This window comes from Pezoporus wallicus, unplaced genomic scaffold (genome assembly GCF_028554395.1).
Source record: "Pezoporus wallicus isolate ANWC-B61680 ecotype Strahan unplaced genomic scaffold, APGP_CSIRO_Pwel_v1 scaffold_3294, whole genome shotgun sequence".
NCBI classification, from domain to species: Eukaryota; Metazoa; Chordata; class Aves; order Psittaciformes; family Psittacidae; genus Pezoporus; species Pezoporus wallicus.
The window spans coordinates 9,825,018-9,850,925 of record NW_026635478.1 but is presented as its reverse complement, the minus strand read 5'-3'; the positions used below and the strand labels follow the sequence as shown (position 1 = coordinate 9,850,925).

At 38.2% G+C, this 25,908-nt stretch overlaps 1 protein-coding gene across 5 annotated transcripts in view; it reads left to right on the top strand.

Moving 5' to 3' along the window:
- The window catches only part of MPPED1 (metallophosphoesterase domain containing 1), a 60,504-nt gene extending 34,926 nt beyond the window's left edge, over positions 1-25,578 (top strand). For all 5 annotated transcript variants that reach the window (XM_057427266.1, XM_057427285.1, XM_057427276.1 and 2 more), the window contains exons 5-7: positions 16,594-16,709; positions 21,348-21,461; positions 25,109-25,578. In XM_057427266.1, coding sequence (XP_057283249.1) covers positions 16,594-16,709; positions 21,348-21,461; positions 25,109-25,227 — 349 coding nt within the window. In that variant the 3' untranslated portion in view covers positions 25,228-25,578. The remainder of the gene's footprint in view (positions 1-16,593; positions 16,710-21,347; positions 21,462-25,108) is intronic.
- Positions 25,579-25,908: the final 330 nt, after the last annotated feature.

The window sequence follows — 25,908 nt, the reverse complement described above, 5'->3', positions numbered from 1 at the left end:
TCTCTTCCCATTTTGATGTTCAACTGTAAATATACTGTAATTATGCTCTGTTTACAATATGTCTGGCAACTTCATATCTTCATTGCAATATTCGTAACCAGGCACCATATTTCCAGTGTCAGTAATAATTTTCTAGGCAGTAAAGTACCAAAAGTCTCATTAAAGTCTAGATAAATTAAATTACAGCAAAACGTTATCTAGAAAGTGGCACTAAGTAGAGGCTAAAGAAACCACTTGAACTCTGTGTATGATTCGATGTGCAAAAATCTGTTGAGAAAACTTTTGTCCACCCACTAACCCATAAATAATGTTTCTGTAAAATCAGATCTGCCGCATTGCATTCCCTTTGTGCGCTAATCTTGTCATTTTGCACAAGTTGTCTAAGCTATCTGGCATGACCTATCCGCATGAAAAAAGATTGCTTTCCATCTATGCATCTTCAGGTCATATCTAAACTTCCTCACTACATGTTTCACAGTGTTGCTAAATCATCTCCCACCCCCTTATGGTCCTGGAAGACGAGTGTTGTAAGGTCCCTTGAAGATCTTTGCTTGCTCCATATGGGAGAAAGTCTTGATGAAAGTCATCCAGCCAAACTGGGGTTTTTTTTGCTTGTTATTGTGCAACGCCAAATGAAGTTTCCATGCTAACTGATGTCACATCCAGTAGAGTCAGCAACAGCAATAGCAGTAGCTTAAGTCACTCTTCATTAGTCTATCAGAACAGCAGATGCAGAAGTAAGCAAGTCACATCAGCCAGCTCACCGGTCAGAAAACACAGGAAGAGAAGTAGAAATTTTGTGTAGGTTAAACTAGCTTCCTGCTATATTGAAGGCTGTAGTACAAGTCTGTGCTTATTGATCTCTACAGTTCTTTAGCAGTTCTTTTTGGCTCCATATTTAATTCCTTGTGAAAAAAAAGAGGTTTGTCATAGCCTCTCTGGGAAATCAGTCTCAGTTTCTTTCTATGTCATACTAATGTAATCTCTAAAAAACTACAGAACTTTGGTGAATGTTTCATGGTGAATCTATTTTTGCCCTTGCATCATGAAGCCAGTCCTTCAGAAAATGCTTATGAACGTAGTTAAGACTTCAGAATTCTTTAAGATCTTAGAACTCAGTAAGAAAGCTAAATTTTATGCAGTTGCTTGTTTAGTATCCTAAAATAATTTTCTTTTCCAGCCTTGAAAATGTGCATCCATTTTTGAATGGATTTGTTTAATGGTAGAACTCCCAATTACAGTACATGTTTTTGTCCAAGCCTGACTATTTAATGAGAAGGTGAGCTATCTAGAAATGAAAAGACTGGGGCCCTAGTCTTTTAGACCCTGCCTTTCCATTTCTGGTTACAGTCCTGACCTTACTTCATCCTTTGTAAAAATAAGTAAAAGCTAGAGATATCCCTGCTTTATAAAACAGGTTAATCAATAGTTGCAAAGTACTTTGAGAATACTGGAGTAAGGTCTGCGTCAATGTCAACAGGCATTAACTTAGTGTGTTTACCCATAGCCACCTGTGTTTTTATATGTGACTTGTACACAATTAGATTATACTTATGCTTAAGATGTTTTAGTTGCAGAATAAACCGTGAGAGCTTGATTGGTTTGCAAATATGCCAGTCTCTAAGGCCTTTTAAATATGTACCATTTGTGTGTGGTTAAATGTTTTCAATAGCACTTGGGTATTTTGACCTCTATTATTGTCTAAAATTCAGTGGTTATTTTTAATTGCATAGAAGAAATGGGACACAGTTTTGTCTCAGAAACCAATGCTTTTACTCTCCTAGGCTCCAAGGGCAAGATTTCAAGTGCCAGATTGAGCATCTACCCACTAACGAAAATTTAACTGCCTTAAATGTTAATTACTCTAGTGTAATCATCAAGCAGGGAGCATCCATTTTGAAATCAAGTTGCAAAGCACAAAATCTGCTATTTAGGAATTGGTATTTGCAACACTTGGACTATGGATTATCAGCATAGGTTGTAAGTGAGAGGAGTATAAATAAGTAAGATGCTTGACAGCGCACCATACAGCGTTGGTTGCCAGATCTGGATGAGCAGGACATCAGGAAGAATGCATCGTGCTTCATTCTAGTGTAGCCCACACACTGGGAACTGTTTGGGATTTTTTTCATAAAAAGCTAGGCACAGGAAGATGCACCCTAGTGTCATCCCAGCAAAACCAAGGACATGGCCAGAACATATTCACAGACCTAGAAGCAATCTTGTGTAGAGAATAGCCATAGTTGCTAGGAATGTAAACCAAAGATTTTGGTTTCTCAGTAGCATTTGTTGTAAATTGTAAAGCTTCTGATTGGAAAGTACTTTTGAACACTCTTACTTATTCCGGACTGCTGTAACAAAAGTCAAACTGGCCGACAGAATAACCCAAATAATTCTACAGAATAATTCTATAATTAACATTTAACTGCTAAGCTTTCCCAAAGATGAAAGCATCTTCCAGAAGAGTTTGTTTTTCAGTATAACATACGATATCATAACATGTAAGTAAAAATACAGCAAGCAGGAACACCAGAGAGGAGCAGAAAATTCATCCTCAGGTGTGTTCTCAAGACTTGGCTGGACAGTTGTGGCTGACCAGATATAGTGGTGGTAAGTGATGGTAGGCAGTGGTAGGCTGGACTAAAGATCTTCGAAGGTCCCTTTTGAGCAATCTTTCTGTGATTCTTTCCATCCCACTGTAGAGCTAGAGTTAGGTGTCAGCATTGATACCTGAAATAAACAGGTATCAACAAAGTCCTTACAATAAGTACTGCTGTTGATATGAAACTTTATCAGCAGTAGATGGTCCTCACAGGTGGCTTAGAAGTCAGGAAGCCAAGATGATAGTGGAAAGTTGAATTTGGATTTGAAGCAGAAGGTCTTTTCTGTGTCGTCAGACTGAGTATTATCTCTGTGATGACATCATTCAAGGAACCATATTAATAAGTGATTGGTGAGTATTTCAGTTACAGATTTTCAGCATTCTGTTATAGCTCATTATCCTCACAATCTGTTAGTATTTGCAGGTAAAAGTTTTAGTGTTAGCTACAGCTGGAATGAAGATAGGCTATACAATCCACTTGTACCTGTGCTAAAGATTTTAATTGCACAATTACACACTGTGTTTGCACAAAAACCCCTGATGCATTCAGTGCACAAGATCTGCTGTGCTTAGTGAGTTAACTAGGTATTACTCCATTTTCCTATGCAAAAATAAATGCCTGTACAGGTGCACATACATTTTTTTTTTCAACATGAGAGTACCTCTCTGAGGTTTGTACTTGCATGTGTGATCTGAGTGTTGCTATGTCTACTTCTCTGCTGCACAAGGTTCCAACAAGGGACTCCGCCGTACTACACGTTTTTTCTATTGAGTTTTTTACCCCTCAGTGGGTAAGTAACTTTGCTCTCTGTTCTCAAGTTGCATGCAGTAACTAATTTTAAGACCTGAAGATAATAAGTTGACCTGGTCAATAATCAGAAGCTGTTAGTGTCTTGCAGAGGTTATACTGGCCCTTCCACCAGTGTGTAATATTCTATCCCTGCCTCAGATTTATAGAGAAAGATGTGCACCTGCAGAAGAGCTGTTATTCTGTGTGTGATCTTGTTGAAAACGGCAGGAATTCCATTGGCATTTTCTATTAAAAATGGGTTATTGTGCATTAATGGCAAGGTTAGAGTACACACTTGACATAGCGAGAGAAACGCAACTGGCTGAAGAAGAACGTATTCTTCCTAGCCACTGAATTTCCATAATACTGATCAGCTGTACACACCGATCAGCTGTACACAGCTGGAGGAGACGCTTTGGTCCTCCTGCTTTCAAACAAGCATACAACGTGACAGGAGAGTTTTTCACCTCCTTCAGTGTTTTGCTTTTTTTTTTTTTAATTTTTCCACAGTGTGGGAAGGGATAGTCAAAGCTCTCTCGCCAAACGTGTGATAATTTCATTATTCTAAATGACATATTGGCCTGAATAGCAAAAAAGAAGACATTTAGGAGGAGATTGCCTCCAGATTCATTATCCAGAGAGTGGTTTTTTGCTTGGCTTTGATTATCTGGAGGGATGTGTTCTGTGAAACAGAACCTCATTTTTCTTTTTGCAGAATTACGTTTTTTTTTCTAGTGTCTATGTATTCTCATTTCCTCCTTCATTCTTTTGTTAGGCCATCTGGAACTTCAGAAACTTTCATTTCCCAGTTAGGGAAAATGGGAGAGCAAAGATTAATATCAGCCTACAAAGACATTTGTGATCGTTTATCCTGAAGTGACAGACACCTGGGCTGCACTCCTGGGTTTTTTTAGCTCCCTCCAGTGGAACATTGGTTAGATGTGGCCCCTGCATGTTTACCCGTGGGCCAGCAGCTCTTATGCAGCATTGTTAGCCGGATTATGGGAACTGAGTGCAGAAAGTTAAGGGTGTGTATGTGGAGAGCTGTTTTTACTGAGTTTAGCATTCTGAGTCAGGGCTATGCAGTCAGGTTTTTTTTTAAGTGAAATATGTTAGAGAAGATGGCTGAATTCTTTCCATTCCAACTTGTAGGTTGCGTTAGTATCAGTCACCAACTCAGCCCAAAGGAGTCTTGCCAGGGAGCTTATTTTCGAATCATCATCCCTCTTTAGTGTGAGGGCTGGAAATTTGTTCCAACCTGTTGGCCCTTTTCTCGGTGCACTGCAGCTATCTGTACTGTTCCAGTATGCTGTCAACTTTACTCAAGCTGTATAGTCCAGTGTGATCAGTAGTACTTAGCTGTAGGTGCATAACTCTTCATCTGTTACTTTGTTATCTGATTTTTCATCACAAATTAGCTGACTTTGTTAGACCCCTTCTCAGATGTACTCTCTGTGTGTGTATGCACATGCACATGTGCACTTTGGATAGGAAGACTGAGAACTTCATGTGTATTTTGGGTAGTTTGAAAGAGCATGCAGAGGGCAAAATGAGGCGGACTTATTTTTGTTCCACACAGAACTGAGGCCACCCATACCCTAGGTCTCCATTTCACTGCCTTCCTCCTCCATCTTTTTAAGAACAGCTATAATAGTCTCTTTCATTCCTCGCTGAACTTAGTTTCCATCAGTAAAACAATGCAGTAAAGATTTATAGATTCATTTCATGAGAGGGACACGCTTTCATTTTGCCAGTGATGAATCATCTAATGTTTACTTTCCCAGACCTTGTACAAATCTTTACAGTCATTGAGGTGAACGTCAATTAAAATGAAACTGTAATAAAATAAAATATTGACTTCATTTAACATAATATACCTCCCAAGTCGGGAGTGGGCTTTCCAGCAGCAGCAGTGCAAGATGTTACATTGCAGGTTTCATTCTTTGTAAAATTCACAGAAAGTAGTAAGTTCTGCCTCAAAGTGACCACTCTGATTCTTAGTTCTTATGCCCTCTTTCAAATCTGCAAAAAAGCCCACCTTATTCAGTACCTTGCACATGACTGAAAAATATATAGAGACCGAAAATGTGTGTTACTGTACAAAACCATACTAGACTTTTTTTAAGTAAAATAGCTGCTCCTCCTGTGTTCTTTCTGCACCCTCACTTGGTCAAAAGATAAGAATACAGATAACTATACTGCAATTACTTCTGTACTGTTTTCTAAAGCAATAAAATACCACTTTAAAATTCTTGAAAGCCTCAGGTTAGGTAGATTTTTGAGCAGGTGGCTTGTTTTCCTGTCTAGTTTTGTCAGTGCTGCAGTTTTGAATGGATGGGTGTGGAAATGCTGAATGTGGACATATTACAGAGTGATAGGATTTCGTTGCTTATAAGTATGTTTTAAAAGCAGTAGACATTCATTGTTAAGCCGGAACTGTGTGGAGCTTTATTAATTAGTGACATTGAGGCAGGCAAAATAAGTAATTTGGGTAGGCTGATATGATTCTTGAAGAAAATGAAAATCATGAGTGAGAACAGTAGATTATACTTGTTACTTAGAATTGAGACATCTCGTGTTTCAGAAAGATTGGGGAGAATGTTGGCATCTAAGCCTACCTGATGTGGCTGCATTACTATGGTTAGAATGCTGAAGATGTTTTATTTCAGGCATTCAGTAAAAGGTAGGTAAGATGTGACAGATGTGTAAGAAATAGCAATGTGTTTAGAAGAGAGAAAGCAAAATTCATCATCCTGTTAAAATATATTAATTAAGAGTCTGAGGCACATGGATACAGATTTAATTGTATTTTAATAGAATGCTAGAGTGATATTTTTATTTCTTCTTCCATACTTATCAGAAACCATTTTGCATTTTGGAAAGTGCTGCTTCTAGAAATGCTTAAAACGACAATACGCTGTAGTTTAGTTTGCAGCATATGGAAGATCATAAGAATGGGTATTTTTCCTGCAAAATGATTTTGATCTATTAAATTCAGCTGCTCAGGGTATGTGGTGGGGAGAAATCTAATATATTGAACTCCTGAAGTATGAAAGGCTTTCCAGTGGCAGAAAGTGAGACTTTAAGAGTTCGTTCAGGCTGTTTTAACATCAGAAACCGATCATTGGATTGTTTTTCTCCTTTTTTTTTTTTCATCTTTTTTACTAGTGGCAGTTTGCTAAACTTGGTGCATTTCATGTGGTAAAAGCGTCTTGGAAAGCATTTTTTTTTTAACATGACTTGGAAATAACAGGAAATGTTGAATCTCATTCAGTAGGCAGTAGGTATACAGGTGCTATTGTTCATGTGAGTAATCATACTGAATTCAGGAGAGGTTTTTTAATGAACACTGCAATACAAATTAAATGACTGAAATGAATTAGCAAGAATCATTACATTGCTGAAAAAAAAAGGTGTGTAGAACAAAATAAAAGTTTCTTAGACTCCAAGTGAATTTTCTGTAGCATGGTAAAGGAACATAGTTGCTATTAATTGAATTCTGCAATAGGTATGTGAGTGAATGAAAATGTAAACTGAACTATGCCTATTGTAGCCCATAGATACCATCAAAGTCAGACCAATATGTTAAATTCTAGCTATTATGAGCTCCTTAGAAGTTTTATTTTCTGAGAAATTTATTTTCTATTTCCCATAAGATTTTTTTTTTAAGCCACAGCAGTTTAGAATATCCTTTTTTCTTTTGTCATTAATGAACATTCCAGAAAATGTTTTTTCTCAAATAAAATCGCTTCCCAACATTGGTCAGGGTTGAGGAGTCTGGAACAGTTCAATCCTAGAATAGGCACAGTAGGGGAAAAACAGTAAGTTGAACACTTCAGCATGCTGCTTAATTTACGTGTTTACCTGTTAGGGATATGAATCAATTTTTTTAACACATTTCACAGTGACCTCTTGCAGAATGAACTTAATCAGTTACTGAAGCCAAAGACGCTTTGCATCCACCTTGCAGTTGCCGTCCTCCGCTGTGTCTGTACAAGTGTGCAGGACATTACACTGCCTTTGTGTGCATGTGTGCTGAATATATTCCAGAAGTTATATTGATTTCACATAACATTTTTGGGCAAGTGCTGTTTCTTGTAATGTCTGAATACATTGTGTGGCTTTATATTTCTGTATGTGAATGAGGAGTTCATTTACTTGTTTTGTTGCAGTGTTTCTAGTTTTAGTTAAATTTGAGAGCAGTTGAAAAATGTATTGCTTTAGTTTAATTAGCTTGGTAGGAAAAAGTCCTTTCTTAGGCAGTAATTATTAGTCATATATTACTAAAAGAAAGTAGTTCACATTCAGTTACTTAGCAGAAATAATTGAATCTTCTGATCCAGTAAACGAGCTCACTTTGGATTCAGCTGGTTTTTAATTTAAGACCTATAGAAGAGAAGACCTGTAATCTCACTACAGGGAATTGGCTTCACTTTCCTGCAGTTCATAAACCACAAGAGTGAAATTGCAATCCCCCACAGCAGTTTTCTCTTTAGTTTTCACATTTGCTTGAAAGTTTAATTTTATGCGACAGAGCTGATTTTAAAGTTTAAAGTGGGTTTTCTGTTGTTGTTGTTTTGGTGCTTTTTTCCAACTATTTTTTCTTGAACAAAAGGACTACCAGCTCTATCTGTAGTCTGGGCTGTTGTCTCAGACAGAAGCAATTTCAGGATGTTTCAAAGATGTAAACACAGTTGGGTACTGAGTTGAGCCCTTTGGCAATATTCCAAGAGAAACACAAATAGCTAACTAGTCTGGAGCGGATCTATATGGAGCTGATTCTCAGCTGGAGTAAGTTGGCAGAGCTCCACTGGCTTTTGAGCCATTTACACCTGGTGAGAATCAGCATCTCTACTCCACAGTAGCTTGTATGTATGCATTTTTCCTAGGTTTTTACAGGGTAGATGTGTTACTACATCAAGTACTAGATGGTGACTTTACATTGTGCTCTACATGAAGAACTGTAAATGGAGCCACCATCGGAGTAACTAATTGTAACACAGTTGTCTGAGTTCTTTCTCTTCTCCCTGACCAGATTTTAAGCTGAAAAGTAATTTACCACTTATGTGAAGCTGTTCAACATTAGAACACTTTCTTTGGAGTTGATGTTCATAGATTAATTTTATTTAATAAATTAGCATAATTTAAAATGAATTAATATGAGGATTTTCTTCTCCAGTAAGAAGGTAAATTGGAACCAGTATTACAACACAGGGCTGCACCTGTATGTGTCAGATATTTCTAATGATGTAATTTATATCAGATAAGCATATGACTTTTTAGGATTATCTCATAATTCCTAGCAAGCTGAAAGGGCATCCAGGTGTTAAAGCTGTACCTTTTTCATATAGAAAGTTACATTGCAGCAATTGGTTTTCACCACTGTACTGTGGGGTGAATTTAGGACTGCAGGAAAATAGGAATTTGGAATTTAGGATTACTTGGATGTTGTTCAGCTCAGGTAGAAACACGGCATATGAAGTATCAGTACTTTTTTTTTTATACAAGAAGTAAGTTCATCTGTTGCTAAATTAAAAATGTTAAAAATAATATACTTGTTGAGTATATGCACATGTGCTATATTAGTTTATTAGTTTTGGAAGCATTTTCATATGTGTTTAACTCAAAATGGCATTGAATTTTCAACAGAAAAGAAGGTAAAAAAAAGAAGAAAGAAAGAAAAACAGAGAAGAGCTGGCAGACAGTCCATATGGCCTAATTACTCCTGGTATTTTGAGAAAAGAATTTAAACCTGGAGAGTTACTAAACTGTGAAGTGGCTACTCTGAGGACCTTTCTTCTCAGTTCTTAGTGCACCTATTACACATTCTACCTATTTGAGTCATGTTTCATCTAGGAGAGTCCCTCCAGTAGCTGAATCGTAAAAAAAACCCTCTAGTGTCTCAATTTGGAGGGATAGTAAATCTTCTCAGTTCTCGAGCTTCTGCAAGGTCTTGGGGGACTGCAGTAAACAGTAGCTGGATGTGTGGAAGAACATTGTTTCTCTTTTAGCTGTCTGGTCATCTGATAGTGAAAAACTGTAGGGATGCCATACATAGATGGGCCTAAAATTATTTTTCCTAACAGATTGGTTAGGAAATTGTGATAAGTTATATTTAAAATGAGATGGTGACTGTAGTGTGTACAGAGGGCATGTTAACTCCTCCTGTCTCTTAACCCTTCTTCTTTCTGTGGCTGTCAGCTATCAGTATCCGAAGTACAAACTGGATAACCTGGCTGTACGTATATTTTCACATATTAAGAATCAGAGAGACTGAGGGAACACGCTGTGAGGCATCAGGAACTCAAGAACTTTCCCCTGCATTAAACATGTAAGAGTGTACTGAAAGTCTGTACAGTTCTACATCTGTATCATCATCAGTGAATCTCTTGGTTAATTATTTTTTGGGTTTATTTTATTATTTTTAAAATCTATATCAGATGGGATATTATCATTTGCCTCCCAGCAGAATGACATAAACTATTTGCATTTGTTGTTGGCATATTGTAAATTCAGTCCTTCATTAATTTTTCTCCTTACCTGTTATCTTCTGTTTTCTTGTTATGAAGATAAAGTAGATTTCTTTTTATTTTTCATTGTTTTATAACAGATTAGTGTTTAGAAATGATGAGTTGCTATTAGTCACAGATTGTTCCTTCTTCTTTCCAGTCAGAGAAAATCCTTTACTAAACAAAAGATGAATGATTTCATGTGTAATTCAAATTGCAAGAGAAATAATTACTAACAAAGGGCCATATTTGGATTTTTATCCTTTTCTTTTGTGAAAACTGTAATTTAATTAGATTCAGAGTTTCAAGAAGGACAACCTTGGATGCAAAGCTAGTAAGGAAAAAAAAAGAATACAGCAAACTTCCTCATCGAAGAAATGTTGTCTAGTACAGCCAGCAGACTGATAGAAGATCTGACTTCAGTTTGCTGCTCACTACAGTTTCCTCAACTAACACTGCAAGCCTTCTCCATCTTAGCACCTACATTTTCCTTCCTTCTGCATTCTCCTTTACACCTGCTGAGTTGTACTTTGTGGCCTTGTGTTCCAGGAGATAATCTTCTATGATATTAACCATCATTTGCATTTATTACAGTATAAGGCCTTAGATTTTATTAAGAAAACCCTGGTTCCAATATTATGAATGAGTGAATCTAAGTTTCTGTGCGATTTTAATTCTCTCTGTACACTGCTTTCATACCTCTTCTCTAAAATCAAACCATCCGTTGTCTCTGTCACATGGAGGTTAACCAAAATATAAGTCTCCTCATCCTCCTCAAAACTTTTGAAACCTGTCTTCCTTTAAATTTCAGTTACGCTGTTGAAATGCTTAGATGCCAAGATTTTGAATGGTATTTCAAAGGCTATAAGCGAACAGTGCCCTGCCAGTCCTTCTTAGCATTTATGGTCTCGCGGCTAGTTTCAGCCCTGCCTCCTTTGGACCATCCTCTTGAATGTGAGGAAGAAAAGACAGAAAGATTAGTGTTATTTCACTACTTTAGATGTTGAAACAGGCAATACCCCCACCCGCAAAAGTGAACTTCTCTGCATACTTACTTGTTAGACAAAATTGAGTAAAAAGCAGTAGAAATATTTAGTAAACTGGTTAGTTGCTTACTGAGGAAAGGCTGAAATAGCAATTATGGAGATTGGGTAAATTCAGCGAACACTGTGATTTGGGATGTAAAAATATGAATACCTGAAGGATGTTAATGCCAGGCAGGTGAAGGAAGGTAGATAGTGTATTTAGTACTGTATACCCGTATTTGCAGGACTGTAGCTAGTTACAATAGTAAGATTAAATCAGGACCAGGAAAAGTTAGACCTAAATAGTGAGATTATAGATCCAGTAGTGAGGTTTCTTGGGCTGGGAATCAGGATGTATCAGAGTTTTGCCTGTGATTGCCACTGCTGAATCTAACTGCTTTCTGGTGCTGCATGGCTCTCGGCCAGTCACTTTTACCAGTATGATTCTCAGCATGTATAGACTAATCTTCTAAATGCTGACTATGTGCAGCTCTGCAGTTGTCAGGAAGGGAAGCAGGAATGGGAAAACTGATCTGGTCTATTCTTTTCCCACTGAGCTTCTTTATAGTCACTGGCCAATATCTGTTTATTTTCTGATAGGAGGAAAATGACAGCTGTTGTGGAGGAAAGACTGGTGCAAGTCATGTGTTTGTGAACCTTTGAAATTTATTTTGTAAGCAAAGGAATTCTAGGGAGATAACTTGCCTTTCAGCTGCAAAAAAGGTTTCTGTAGGAAGCTTTATAGAAATGAGGAGGTACAATATCTGTGCATCATGTTTTAGTTCTGTATTTCTTGCTATTAACGTGTTTGCAAGATGCTGCCCACCGATCCCTTTGATACGCTAATGGCCATTCACTTATGCTCCATAGGTGGTGTGCTGTGCAAGGGAATTTTCCCTTCAAGTCAAAGAGAGTAATTGTGTGACTGCTGGTGGCAAGATTTGTCTTACTCGTCTGGGCATCCTAGATGTAGCTGCTGCAGTAAATCTTGTGGTCTTGAAGTTCCTGTGCCAGCTGACAACCCACAAGCACTACAGGCAGTGCTGTGGTGGGGATATTTCTTCAAGAGGCTGCCCACTGGCTGCCTGCTGTGTTCATTTGTAGCTGATGACCAAGTACTGTGGAGGGTCCCCTTTAGGTGTACAGAGAGAAAGGGATCCATTCTTTAAGTTAAAACATTTACACTGAATCAAAGTAATGGAGAATCAGATTTCAATCTTCATTGCTTGTAATGGAAAAATCCATTCACACTGATAGTTTTCCTCAGACAAGTGTCCCTTTTTGTGTCCCCTTTTTATACATCTGCTGAGCAGATTGAAATGGATACCAGGGGTTTGAAAATTGAAAACCTTCAATTTTCACATAAACTCCAGGTCAAATCTGTGTAGTACCTCACTGCCCTTTACAGTAAATCACATGTAAAGCTAAGTTATGCCTCATTTTAAATGACAGAAGAGTCCTTGGACTACATGGTAGCCCTTTCCAGTAACAGCTGAATAGAAGAAGAAAAACTAATAAATAATTAAGGCAGTAATGTGTTTGCCCAAATAATTAAGGCAGTAATGTGTTTGACCACTGTTTTTTTAGCATGACTTTTTTCTGTTATTATTGTAACAGAAATGTTCCTTTCAAAGACAACTAAAGCTCTAATGATAGCTAAGAAGGTCATTCCTAGGAGGTTAAACTGGTTTAATTAGAATTTATGAGAAGGTTACTCTAAGAGTGCAGAAAGATGTTAAGGGGTTAACCTATAAGAGATTACATTGTAGTCAGTGTTCTGTTAAAGTTTGAATTAATTTTTCCCATGGGTTTTTCACATTCTAATTTTCAACTAAATGAGACATCTGTTTCAGAAAAGGAAAATTTGCTATGGTTGTCATAGCAACTATCATTCTGTAAGAAAATTATTCCAATGGTTACTTTAGAACAGAAAGATAGAAATTCAGTACATAAAGCAACATCCGATTGCTAGCACAAACTCTGATAATTCAGCCCTTTTTGTATGGTGGATTATTTGACCTGCAGAACTTGTTCATATGTTTTTAACACAAGGTTAATTGTGCTGTAAACTAATTCACTTTTACCCCTAGCCTCTTACATGTAGACAATCATTATTCTTACCATAATAATAATAACTGTTGGAATTTCAGTAGTATATGGAGACACTCAAACTGTTCAGTGTAAGAAGATAAGACCTAAATCAAAGTACATTTCTATATATGAGCATTTCACTTCAGAGATGAAATGCATTCATATTGTATGTCTTTAATTGCCAAATACATTTTTCTTGGGGTTTTTAGGGAACAGTGAATTTTTCTCTTATTGAACATACATGACAACAGTATTGTCTTTGTAAAATGTAAAATATTACAGTATGTAATACGTAAATGTAAAACGTTCAGTATGTCTGAAAAATAATTTACAAAAAAAAATAACACTTTTCCTGAGCAAGCATTAAGTGGGGATCCAGAAATTGCGTGCTTCATATGAAGAATTTAACTTGCTTTCAGGTTCTTTTGTAAATGCAAATTTTAGACAAAGTTTTTTTTGTGCGATACCCAGGTCACACGCTTGTTAATTGGGTATTTGAGAAGACTTTTTTTTTCCGTACTCAGAAACTTTGATAGTCGTTTTGCAGTAAGTTTGCAGAGAAGGGGGCTTTGGGGATTTATAAAATCCCTGTGTGCATACAAAGATAGTTTTGCTTTGGGGTGGGAGCACTGATACATATGATTTGTCTTTCTTCTCTCAGAGGTAAAGCATACCAACATCCTCCCCTGAATCTTTTCTTGGACTTCAGATTTTCTTTTTTTTTTTTTTTTTTTTTTTTTTTTCCAGAAATATTCCAGACATTTTTTTCGATCTTGGGATTGTCACAAACGACAGCATAATGGCAAATCACACAAGTTGTAACATCTCCCCTTCACAAAAGAACAGCTCCAGCATGCATAACTTACCAGCCCTGCGCTCAGGCGGCTACGCTGCAGTCACCACAAAGGGAAGGAGGGAGGGACGAGGGAAAGTGCTTCTTGTCTTAATAAGCAGATCATGCCTATTCATAAGGGGAAACGGGCTTTTTAAAAAGTGGCTGTGTACAGGCTAGCCCTAGTAGAGGCAGGCAGAGATTCTCGCAGCTGCATATGCCGTTTTCAGTCATTTAGATTTCAGCAGGACTAAACTGACTTTTGGCAAGACTTGGGGCAGTCATGATTATTTCTCTTTATAAATACTTCTTTGCATCCTTAAAATAATTATTCCATAGGCTTTTGACCTTTTTTTCTTGGACAAGTACCAGTCTTTCCCCTTGGTTTCTTTCTTGGGCCATGGAGTGGCCATGGCCCATTCTGCTGTGTCTGGCACGCTTGTGGGGTACAGGACAGTGCCTCACCTCACTTCCCATTGAGGACCTGGGGATGGTCCCATCTGTGCCCAGCAGCACTGGTGCCAGCAGCAGGTGGGAGCAGGGGCCTGTATTCACTGAATCTGTCAGGGGCTTTAAAAGCATGATTTACTATCCTGACACTTCGTTTGCATCCTATTTGCCCTTGCAAATATTTTCTTTGGCTCAGATTTTGCTCGTGGAAAACTTGCTCTGGGCCTGTAGACAATTTGCCAAACAGTTGAATGTTTTCATCTTCGTGGTGCTTAGCATGTAAGTTGTGTAACGCAATCCCAAGGCAGGAACGGATGGAGAGTTTAGAAGAAGTCTAACCTCTGTATATTTTTATAAAGCCTCCCACTTCTGTAATATTTGGGTGCCTCACAGACTTCAGTTTTATTTATTTTCATGGCATTCCTGTCAGATAAAAATACTCCCATTCGTCAATGGGGAGCTGAACGTAAAGACAGGCTGATCAAAGTCCACAGACTGGAGTTTGGTTCTGTGTAACAGCGTTGTGACATCATGGTAACATCATTGGTTACCTACTGCAGGTTAAGCCGGTAACTACAATCAAGAATCATTTAGGTTGAAAAATACCTTTAAGATCATCAAGTCCAGCTGTTAACCCAGCGCTGCCAAGTCCCTCACTTAAACCATGTCCCTGAGTGCCATATCTACACATCTGTTAAATATCGCCAGGGATGGTGACTCTACCACTTCCCTGGGCAGCCTGTTCCAATGCCTGATCACCTTTTCAGTCAAGACATTTTTCCTAATATCTGTTTTAAGCCTCTCCTGGTACAGCTTGAGGCCTTTACCTCTTGTCCTATCACTTGTTACTTGGGAGAAGAGACCAACAGCCACCTAACTATAACCTCCTTTCAGGTACTTGTAGAGAGTGATAAGTTCCCTTCTGAGCCTCCTAGCTGGACTGTGAGTTACCACCCAGAAGGTGAGAAGTCATGTACCTGTGAGCCAGGTGCTGTTATTCCTATGAGGAAAGGCTGCTAGGAGTTGAACAGGTAACCAGAAAACTGTGATTTCATATCCTTGATATAGGGATATGTATTTCTTAGCCAGATGCCTTGGTCTGAGCAACCTGACTCAGAGCAAGGTTTCTGCTTCATTGCTACTGCTATTAGCATCTTTTCTTCACACACCTTCACCTCCCTTATCACAGCTTTGGGAGCCTGGGATATATTTCTGGTCCCAGTGGCAGATGTAGAAAGTTTCACCTTTTATTCTTTTTCCCTGGGACACCTGTTTATCCAGACCCTGGTTATCCATGGTATGTGATGAAGAGCTACAAGATGAGCTCTTAGCTTTGGACACAGAAAGCCTTTCAGTTAACTGCCTAGAATTGTTTAGGCTGTTTGTCTGTGGAAGAAAGGCAGCCTATTTGTTCTCCAAATACGTATTTGGCCAGAAGATGTCAGTCAAAAAATTATTAAAAAATTCCAACCTAAAGCTAATCCTTCAATTTTATGACCTGGAATCAGAGCATAGTCAGCAAGACATAATTTACCACTGTGATATAATTGCTGAAATACAGTTTTTTAATCAGTGGGATAGCAAGACATGGATAAATTGTGTTCCGACTGGCAGTGTTACAGTCCCACTGTTCCATGATGAGCTGGTCCATAAATATGTTTTAAAAATGTAAATGCCCATCTGATAAGAAATCCTGAATATGGAAAGTCTTACTTAAAAGCAAGTCAACACAAGGACAGAAGAAAATTATGTGTAAGGAAAGAAGCAGTATTCTTGTTCTGATGGGATGCCTACGATTAGGGGAACAAAGCAGCATAGATGATGTCTCTGACTTTGAAGTGGGATCTGTCATTGTGCCAGGGCCTGTCCTTGCCCAGCTGGTCATAGACTAAGGGCCAAACAAGACAGGAGCCAATGTGAAACATAGATCCACACCTTGGTATCTGAGATGGGTGTTCTTTTAGATGTTGTGGGAGTGCAGCATGCTAATCCACACATGGAGATCTTGTTATCCAGCTCTTGTAAGAGTTACTTTTCAACTAGTTAGAGGAATACTGTGAATTTTTTACTGTATGCTGCTTACTGAAAGTGGTAAGGACTGCACTGATTTTCCACACAAGCTAAATAACACTGGTTGTATGGAAAGAGAGTTGTACTGTGCACACAAAGAAGAAGACAATGAATGCTATTTGTGTCTCCAAATTCCATGCTAGTAGAGAGTCAATCTCCGTATTTTAATTAGATAACCAGTATATGGAAGTAGCACTGAAGACATTTTCCTCCTCTCTTGGCAGGCAACCTTGGTTTTATGGCTGGGGCTTTAATCTTCCACGAGGCCAAGCACTATTAGAGAAATGGAACCTTATTCCAGATGGAATAGATATTCTTATAACACATGGACCACCTCTCGGTAAGAAAATACTAGTGCTCTTAGCTGTGTATTTCAGATTATCTGAAATTATGTTATTATGAGTAACTGATGCCTCTCCTTAGACGAAGAGTGCAATCCTGACTTAACAAGAGTCAAAAGTAACATCCATACTGATTTCAGCAGCACCAGGACTCCAGTGGGGGTTTATGTTTAATGATTAACTTTGCTCAGTGGTAGGGAATTAAATAATGGCTTAAAAATAAAGCCTTAACATATAAAGCCTTAATGAGCCTTATAAACAAGAGAGGTCTGATTTTCCTATGCATCTGTCTGCTCTGTCACTGCTGAAATTAGTACGTTTAAAGCATGGAGCTGCTTAAAGAGAAATGCAGGATCGGGTTCTTCTATTTTTAGCACTGCCTTTGTCCCTCACTTTCAGTAGCATTCCCCCACCAAGAAGTACCCAGAGTCTTGTGTTTTTCCTCATCATGCTGACTTGGTGCATCTCCTGCCTCACAAACCCAAATGCTGCCATTGTTTACCTGTTCTTCGAACAGTGTGGGTGAATTGCCTATCTGTAATAGTCTGGCAAGACCAACACACCAACAAGAAATAGTTCTGCATTTGTGTTTTACAAATATTAATATAGGTGATATAAAAGTCAGGAGAGATTTCTTGTATTCCTAGAAAAAAGTGAATGTGTGGTACAGAAATAATGTAATCTCAGAAATTTGTCCAGATTTAGTAAAGCTTTTAACATGGTTTTCAATGTATCTAAGATACAGCAGTATACATTTAATGCATCTGTGAATTTAGCTCTCACTAATTTAATCAGTGGACACAAAGGTGAAGCATGTACTTAAGTGGTCTGCTGAGTCTTACTGTGGAGGAGTGCTTTGTGTGAAATGAAGGCAGCTGGTTTCTTTAAACGTTTAGATTCCCCAATTTCCGGAAGCTAAAACCCTCTTGTCTTCCACCCTTTCTTCTCCTCTTTCAGAGCTTGGAGGAGAAAGTATCTAAAGGGTTTGTGTTTTGTTGTTTTCTTTAGAAAGACATGTTTGCATTCCACTGCTCACTAATCCTGGGGGAGCGGGCTTCTTTGTGAGCGCGGTTTCTCATAGTGAAGGCATGTGTTTTGATACTTCACCTAAGTGGAGTCTCATGTCACACCATTGACTGATTTTAATATGGACCTCTATTGTAAAAGTGGATGGCAGAAATTAATTATTTAGACCTTGAGATATCAGCTCCAAACGGTTATTACTGGGGATAATCCCTGTTAGGATCCAAGGCATGACACTTGGTCTCTGATATACTTTTATTTATAAGTCATATTTAAAACTTTTTCAGAAGCTTTTTCAGCATTTTTAAGCAATTTTTAAAACCAGCTGATCAGCTGTAAAGTAATCCAACCTTCAGCTGATCCAAGCAATATCCCTGTATCTAGCACATGAAATCCAGTGTTGGAAAGTGGAGAGAGGGGTTCACACCACCCAGCTTTAGCTGCCTTGCTGATTTAGCCACCAGCCCTCTCCAAGCAGCCTCTGGGATCAGCAGAGGCAGGAGAACCTCTAGAGAGCACTGTAGAGCTGGCACTCAGCAGACATGCTTTAATAATAAATTTAATAATAAATTTAGTAATTGTAGTAATTCTGATGAAGAGCCGCCCATCTCCACTGACTGTAATGGGGAAACATTAATTTCCCCATCTCCATGTCTCAGTATTTATTCTCTTTTTAATTCTTCAACTTCAACTGTCCTCCAAGGGTTTCGTTTTTTAAAAGTTCCCATTTCTTTGTCTTTCTTTTTGATGCATTAATAGATGGCTCAGGCACAGAACCCTCTGCCTGAGGGCATCAGCTGTTGGTCTCCCTGACACCCATTGCAACAAATATATGATGCTTCAAAAGAAATCAGCACTCTGCCTAACTTACAGAACCTCCTTACGGTGTAGCTCAGTCCACAGTCATTTTGGGAGACAGGATCCTCCTTGACCCTCCCAGCCAGTTATTTTAACCAGAAGACTGATTACTGTTGTTCTGATCTTGGACAGCATCACCAGAGCTGTTCCTAATGATCATAAATAGCAATCAGTGCTCTTCCAAATTCCTCTTCTCTTTTTTTTTGCCAGCATGGCTGCCTAAATTCTGTCCATCATCTATTTTTTGTGCTGCTTTCTCATTCACTCACTTCAAAAGAGCATGCATCCTTCTAAACTAATTAATACCACATTGTTAGATAGATTTTAAATTGCCTGCATGATTTAGATGCAGAAGCACCATTAAGAGTTAATGGACATAGTGTTTCTAAGTCAGTTAGGCATGTAACAAAATTCTGAGTAATTTTTCTTTTCTGAGCAGTGCTTTGGGATGAAACCGGGGGAGGGATACACAGGAGGTTCACACAGGATGAGAAAACAAAGGTTAAAACAGCTATTATTGACCATTTTATATGACCTGTGTGTTGTTAACTATGATAAGGCATATATTTCATAGCTTATGAAATACTGTATTCATGATTATGGGATCAGTGCTAATGCTCATTTCTATATCAGCATATTTTTGTTACATTTATGTATGGTAAAACTTTTCAAGTCTTTTCCCTGATTCCTAAAGAACTGCTTTTATGATTCTTTTATTCATCTTTACAAAGTTTACTTTTGTTTGTTTTTAATTTAATTTCACCTTTAAGTCTTCATTTGTAGCTGTCTGCTTGATTGTCAGTGACAAAGATTTATACTTCCCTGACAGCTGCAGAAACCTGTTTCAAGTAACCAAACATTAAAAAAACCCTAAGATGAACTCTAATTGTTAGCTAGGTGTAATCAATTATTCTTAGTTTGTGTAGTCAGGTGTACATAATAAGCTGCAAACATATGGGAAAGCTTCAGAAGGGTGATAATGCATGTAAACAAAAACATGTTCAACATAAATAATGCTTAATTTAATGGAGAAGTTAATTTTATGAATTTTTGTTTGTGAAGTTTTTGAAGTGGAAATACTTTTGGCTTTATGTTCACCACAGACATTTTGACAATTAACTATTTCAAATCACTGCAGTAACAAAACCTGTGGTTATAACACTCTTGCTCTGAAAAAAAGTATGACTGGATTCCAGGGGAGTTTCTGGCCTCACTTTGGCATCCTAAATACTTATTATTTCCTACAGTGAATTTTGACCTGCATTGGATACCAAAGGTGACTGACAAAATCAGTTAACCAGAACCGAGCATTGCTCTGCTCTGCCTGTAATTTAGCAGGGCTTTTTCTTTGTACATCTTTGTGTCTGAATTAATTAGTAGTCTGTGGCCGTCATGCGAACTTCCTTCCTTTTTGACATTTAGGATGCCTCATTCCCAACTTATTTCTGAAAATTGGACTTTGCTCTCTGAGTAACTATGATAAAAGGGCAACTTTTTCAATTTTCATAAAACCCCACACTGCACTGAGCCCAGTTTTCAAGCGCTGGCATCTAGAGATGGTCATCTCAATGTGTGAACCAACCCTGAAGCTCTAGCAAATCTGTGAGTTTTTCCAAGAGCTTGAATGCCACAGTCCTGGTCTTTTAAGCCAGCTGGTTAGCTGCTATTTAGCCATGCTTGAGTGGACATCAAAAGTAAACATATGAAAACTAGGTCCATGCTCTATACCTCTCTGGCTGACTACTGTTTTCTCAGAGGCACAATGTATTCCTTCTATTGCAGCAATTTAAGAGATACAAAGCTATGACAGGCACACAGGGAAAGAACAACTAAAGAGAAACAGTGATTATATCTTTTAGGTTTCCAAATTTGAGCCTGATGAAAATGTCAGAACAATAGAAAGATAACAAGAATGGTTACTGCAAACCCTCTAATAAAACAACATCCTTCTTATACTACTGCTTCGAAGGAAACATGAGACTTCAGTTGGCAGTAAGCATCCCCGTGCAGTATGTTTCTAGACATAAAAGCAAGTTGGTGTACATTTTTGTCTGTATACATAAAAAAATGAATTTTTATACAAATGTGGTGCAACTAACTATAGCTCTTAAAAACATCTACTGCAGATGGGCTGAGTTTCTTTTCCTATCTGAGGTTCGTAGATTTAGGCGAGTTGGCCTTGGTGTGTCATGAGGTCCTTAAACCCATCTACTTGATAAGGTTGGGTTTAGGTATGCTCTGGGTTCCCCATGTGAATTCCACTACTGTAAGACTGAATGTAATAACAGTACAGTTTTATTACTAACAACACAGATTCCATTACATCAGTTAAATTGTTCAATTTCAGAAACTACATCTCAGGGCTAGATTTAAATAGCCAAATGTTGATTTGAATTCTTAAGAGACTGACTTTGGACATACTGCTCTTTGAGCCTCACTCTGTTAAAGGAAGAAAACTTCATAAAGCATTGAGTTTTCACAATAAAAATGCTTTAATTGCAGTGATTTATTTTCCCTGGAAGACACCTGGCAAAGAGTTATCGTAGTCCTTTTTCTTCAGATGAGCTTTTATGATTTTCCTCAAGTATTTTTCCTTCCTTCTTGCACTTACCAAGGCAAACACTGTTATTTCCATGTCCATTCTTCAGTGGCTGCGTATGAAAAGCCACAAACCATTAAATCTCAGAAATGTTGTATAGCAGTACAGCTTTGCAGATACCTTGTCTTCTTTTAAAGCTTTATGTTTTTTTTCCAAGGTTTTCTAGACTGGGTTCCTAAGAAAATGCAACGGGTAGGATGCGTTGAGCTGCTGAACACAGTCCAGAGACGAATACAGCCAAGGCTTCATGTTTTTGGACATATCCATGAAGGTCAGAACACATTTCTCGTTCTCAATCTCTCTCTCTCTCTCTCTCTCTCTCTCTATATATATATATATATGTGGAAACCACAAACACAGAAGTTGTCTGGTTTAACAGCATTTTCAAACTTGAATGTCTGAACTGAAGCACTTCTGGAATTCAGATACTTATTTAGCTGCATATATAGAGAGGAAATTGGCTGATAACTCTAATTTCAGTATTTGTACTATGGCTTCTTTTCTACATCTGTAAACACAGGGTGATGCCTCCTGCACAGAGAGGATTACTGTGAATTTTAAAATAAGAACATGAATCCAGTGGTTAGAGAAAGTGACTAAATATTAGGATTGATGGACTGTATTTTCCTCTGCTGAGTCTCTATGACCTAAGACAGATAATTCATGTAAGATCTCTGTGTCTCAGTTTTCTGTGTGAATGTGTAAAAATACTTTGAGGGGTGCTTCTAAGGCTAAATCCTCAAGATTGCACAGTAAAGGTTGTCTCTCCTCATCACCATGTGTATGAAATCAAAATCAAGAGGGATGTCACCACTGACTTGGGCAGAAGTTTAAGATATTTATTCGTGTATTTATTTGCTTTGGCAAGGAAAACATTTTGTACCCAGACAAAACAAAATGGTTCCCTTGACTATTTCATTTTTAACTGGAAACAAATTAGTTCCCTTCACATAAGTCAGTAACTGGTGACAAATATGCTCCAATGAAGTCAGTAACCAGGGGAGTTTGTTTCTAGACAAAGGGGAAGTAGATGCTGTCTGCTGTAGAGATGTCTGTCTTGTTCACATACTATGGCAGCAAGACTTCAAGCAGTGCCCCCATCCAAAGAAATCACTGGGCTGTGCAGAAGTGTACCCATTGGCATGTAAGCATGTTATTATCAGCTGCTTAGTCCTTGGCAACATTAATTTACTGGCAGAAAAAGGTGCTCCATAACTGCCAGTTTTCTGCTTCTGGGACTGCTCCAGCCTTTGATGTAGGATTTCTGTAGGTCTCACCAGTGTAGAAATGAACAAATGGGAACACTGGAATAGCTGGAATGCAGATATTTCTGGTTTTGTGAAGAATCATTACCCTTCCCAAGAAATCCCACTCCAACTTGCTGCTAGGGGCTTTCACAATGCTAAGTTAGAAGTGACATTGCTGAGAGGTGTGCTGGTGTGAAATTGATGGAGAAGACATTCAAACCATTATTTTACAGCTCAGGGATTAAGTCAGTTCTCCTCATGTGTCTTGTCTGTGGTGACCTGTTAATTCCTAGCTAGTGTCCAATGTGCTGTTAAATCACAGAGTGAACACACAATATGTAGACAGTATTTTCCCTAACCCTCCACTGTTAGAGCAGTCTTTGAGATTCTGTACAAGAGAGTTGGTGAATACAGTTAAAACTCATTGTCTTTTCAGAAATAGTAAGCCAAGTGGGTTGCAGGGGATATAAGCAAACAGTTAGCAAGCCATGAAGCTTCAGGCAGATAAACAAAATCACATCTGCTAAGACCAAACCCAACTTTGGCTCCCAAGGGAAGAGAATGGCACCTCCACAGAGTAGTAAATCCTGTGAATTAATACGGTTGGCACAGTAGATATCAGAACACAGAAACAAGGTACTCGTCTTGTTAACTATCATAATTTAGAGAAAACAAATGGGGAACTGCATAGCCTGTTTTGCAGTGGGATGCTAAATCTCTGCAGAGGAGAATTCCCATTGCAGACAGCCTGTGCAAACGAAGCTGTTCTTTGTAGGGGGAATGCATGATTTGAACAGATGAGTTCTTCCCCTGACTGAGCATAGCTACATCTGCAGCAGTCATTTACTGAATATCCAGGAGGAAAAGATGCTTAGAAGAGATGTTTCTTCTTTATTCCCCCTCTGCACTGCTGTCTCTGCCAAAAAATACCTCTACACATGGGCTTGCTGCTGGTTGACCCACAGAAGTGACTAGCAGTATGGCAGGGACTCCAGCTAAAATCCTGCTTTGCCTATTGCAGCCAGTACTTGGCCAGGGTAATGGACAAGGAAACTGCTGGCAGTAGGGTGTGAGTGAGAACTGTAGCATTAGTAATCTTTCAGCAAAAAGAACATATTAGTAAGCTGATTCTGTTCTCTCTAAAGACGTAGCCGAGGAGACAGAAAGTCCCAGCAGCAATGCTGACTGTCCTCTGTGCAGTTTGTGTTTTACACAGAACAATTGTTCTGTGGCAACAGCAAATGATTTAAAGAAATGTCTGTGACAGGAACCTGACAGAGTTTTCTTCCCTCCCTTGTCCCTAATTATAGTGTGGCTTTTCCATGGGGAGTCCAGGAGGCCTTGCATTATTCAGGGTGTTTTACGGAACAAAAAAAGAGAGGAATTTGGCTACTGTTTCTTTGTTTGTAAATTATGCATCTATCAATGCTTCCATAAGACACAAAGTTGTACTCAGAAAAACTGTAGAATCGTAAGCACTTAGGATTTGAATAGCTGTTCCTCAGTGTATGTAGCAACGAATTTGTTTCATTATTAACTTCAATAATAGTGGGATTGAATCTTAGTACAAATGCTTTCTAGCATGCGATTTCCCCAAAATCATATATTTCTGATTTTGAATGCATTCCTTCATGATGATTATAATGTTTTAATGCAAGTTTCCAACATTAGGCTTTTAGTTTTGGTGAATCAAGCTTCTGTTTTTTCCTAGTCATTCATTAAAAGATTTTTGGCAATAGAGAGTGTGTCTACTTTTTCATAACACGAGGGCGGTTAAAGGGCTGCTGCTTCACTCTCTGAAACAGCATTTCACTGTATTTCTTACAGACATTAGAGCTGGAAGTCTGATTTTTTTTGCAGATTTAGCTCTGGAATTGTTTGGCTCGGGTGTCTAGTCAGACATGAGATGTAGTTAAAGCTCTTTTACCACTGATGAGACTTACAGAAAACTGTTTTCTCCTATGGAAATGCTACGGTGTCTCAGGCTTAAATTCACCTTGTCATAGCCATGCTTTTTCTTTGACTGGTCAGGCATTTTAGTGTCTTTCCAGCAAATTTGGTGGAACTTGGTCAACAAATTCAAGCACATAGTGACAAGAAATTTCTGCTAGGCGAATCATGCTCAGGCACACATGCATACGTACTCCCCTTAGTCAAGCAATGCTTTATCCTTATTGGTTGCTTAAAAGATACACAACACAGGACAGGAAAAAAGGTGGAAAGATGAAAATTGTCCAGAGTTTGTTGCACTGATGACTGCAAACCTAAATGATCAGAACTATGGGTTTTTTTCAAAGCTGCAATTGCCTAAGCTCTATCTATCTTCTTACCCTTTCCAAAACTGAGAAGGTTTTAAGAAAAAAGCTTTGCAGAGAAAATTACCTGTCTTTCCAGGAAGGTTTGGTGAGCTGGCTACCAGAGAATATAGCCACTAGCTAGTGAGGGTCCATTTTGATTTTCTCACACAATTTAAAAGATGGCAGAAAGTTCTGCTGTAGGAAAAAGATGGTTTTAATTCAGGAGACCTTTATGTTTTGCATGAAGAGAATTTTTAAATTCCTTCTGAGTGATAAATGTGGCACTTACTACTGTGTGATAAAGGGGAATAATTAAAAAAGGAAGAAGAGAATAATGAATAATGAGAGTAACCAGAGTTTGTCTTTCTTCACAGGCTATGGTGTCATGGCTGATGGAACTACTACCTATGTGAACGCCTCTGTGTGCACTGTGAATTACCAGCCACTTAATCCACCTATAGTTATTGACTTACCTACTCCAAGGAACACATGATTATAATGAGGATTTAAAGTTCTACCCAACACATTAGCAACTTTATATTGCTGGCTGAGAATCCGAATAGGGATTCATTCAACAAAAAAAAAGCAAAAATCTTCCTTTTTCCCCGCTAGTTCTTAACAGATAAATTTTGAGTGACGAAAGTGGATGAGGAACAAAGACATTTTGGTGCCAGAAACAGATTAAAGACTCTTAACATTTCACCATTAAAATATTTGTGAACACAGAAAAGTGAATGCATTCCACATATATAATATACATATACATATATATATATCTCAAGTAGGGACTTTTGTATATACCGTACATTATATTGGACTTATTAAAAGAACAATGTCTTTGAAAGTAATGTTTCTCTAAGAAAGTTTGCAGTTTAAACTTAAGTGTTTAGACTAGGAATTCCTCATTTCAGATGTTTCCCAGTGAGCTCTCGGTAAAAGAAGAATGATGGTAAAGATGTTTTCCCTTAATTAACAAGGCAAATATAAAAGGTGGTGCACGACTGACCAGTTACAGGAGGAAAGCTGTTCAAGTCCTCCAGGTCTAAGTCTTTGCATCTATTCGAAACCAATGCAATAGAGGCCCTAATTCACTGTACTGAAATGAAGTTTTACTACATCTGGCGTTACAGATGGTAAGGGAAATAGTGCATATTGCCAGCATGCTGTAAACAGC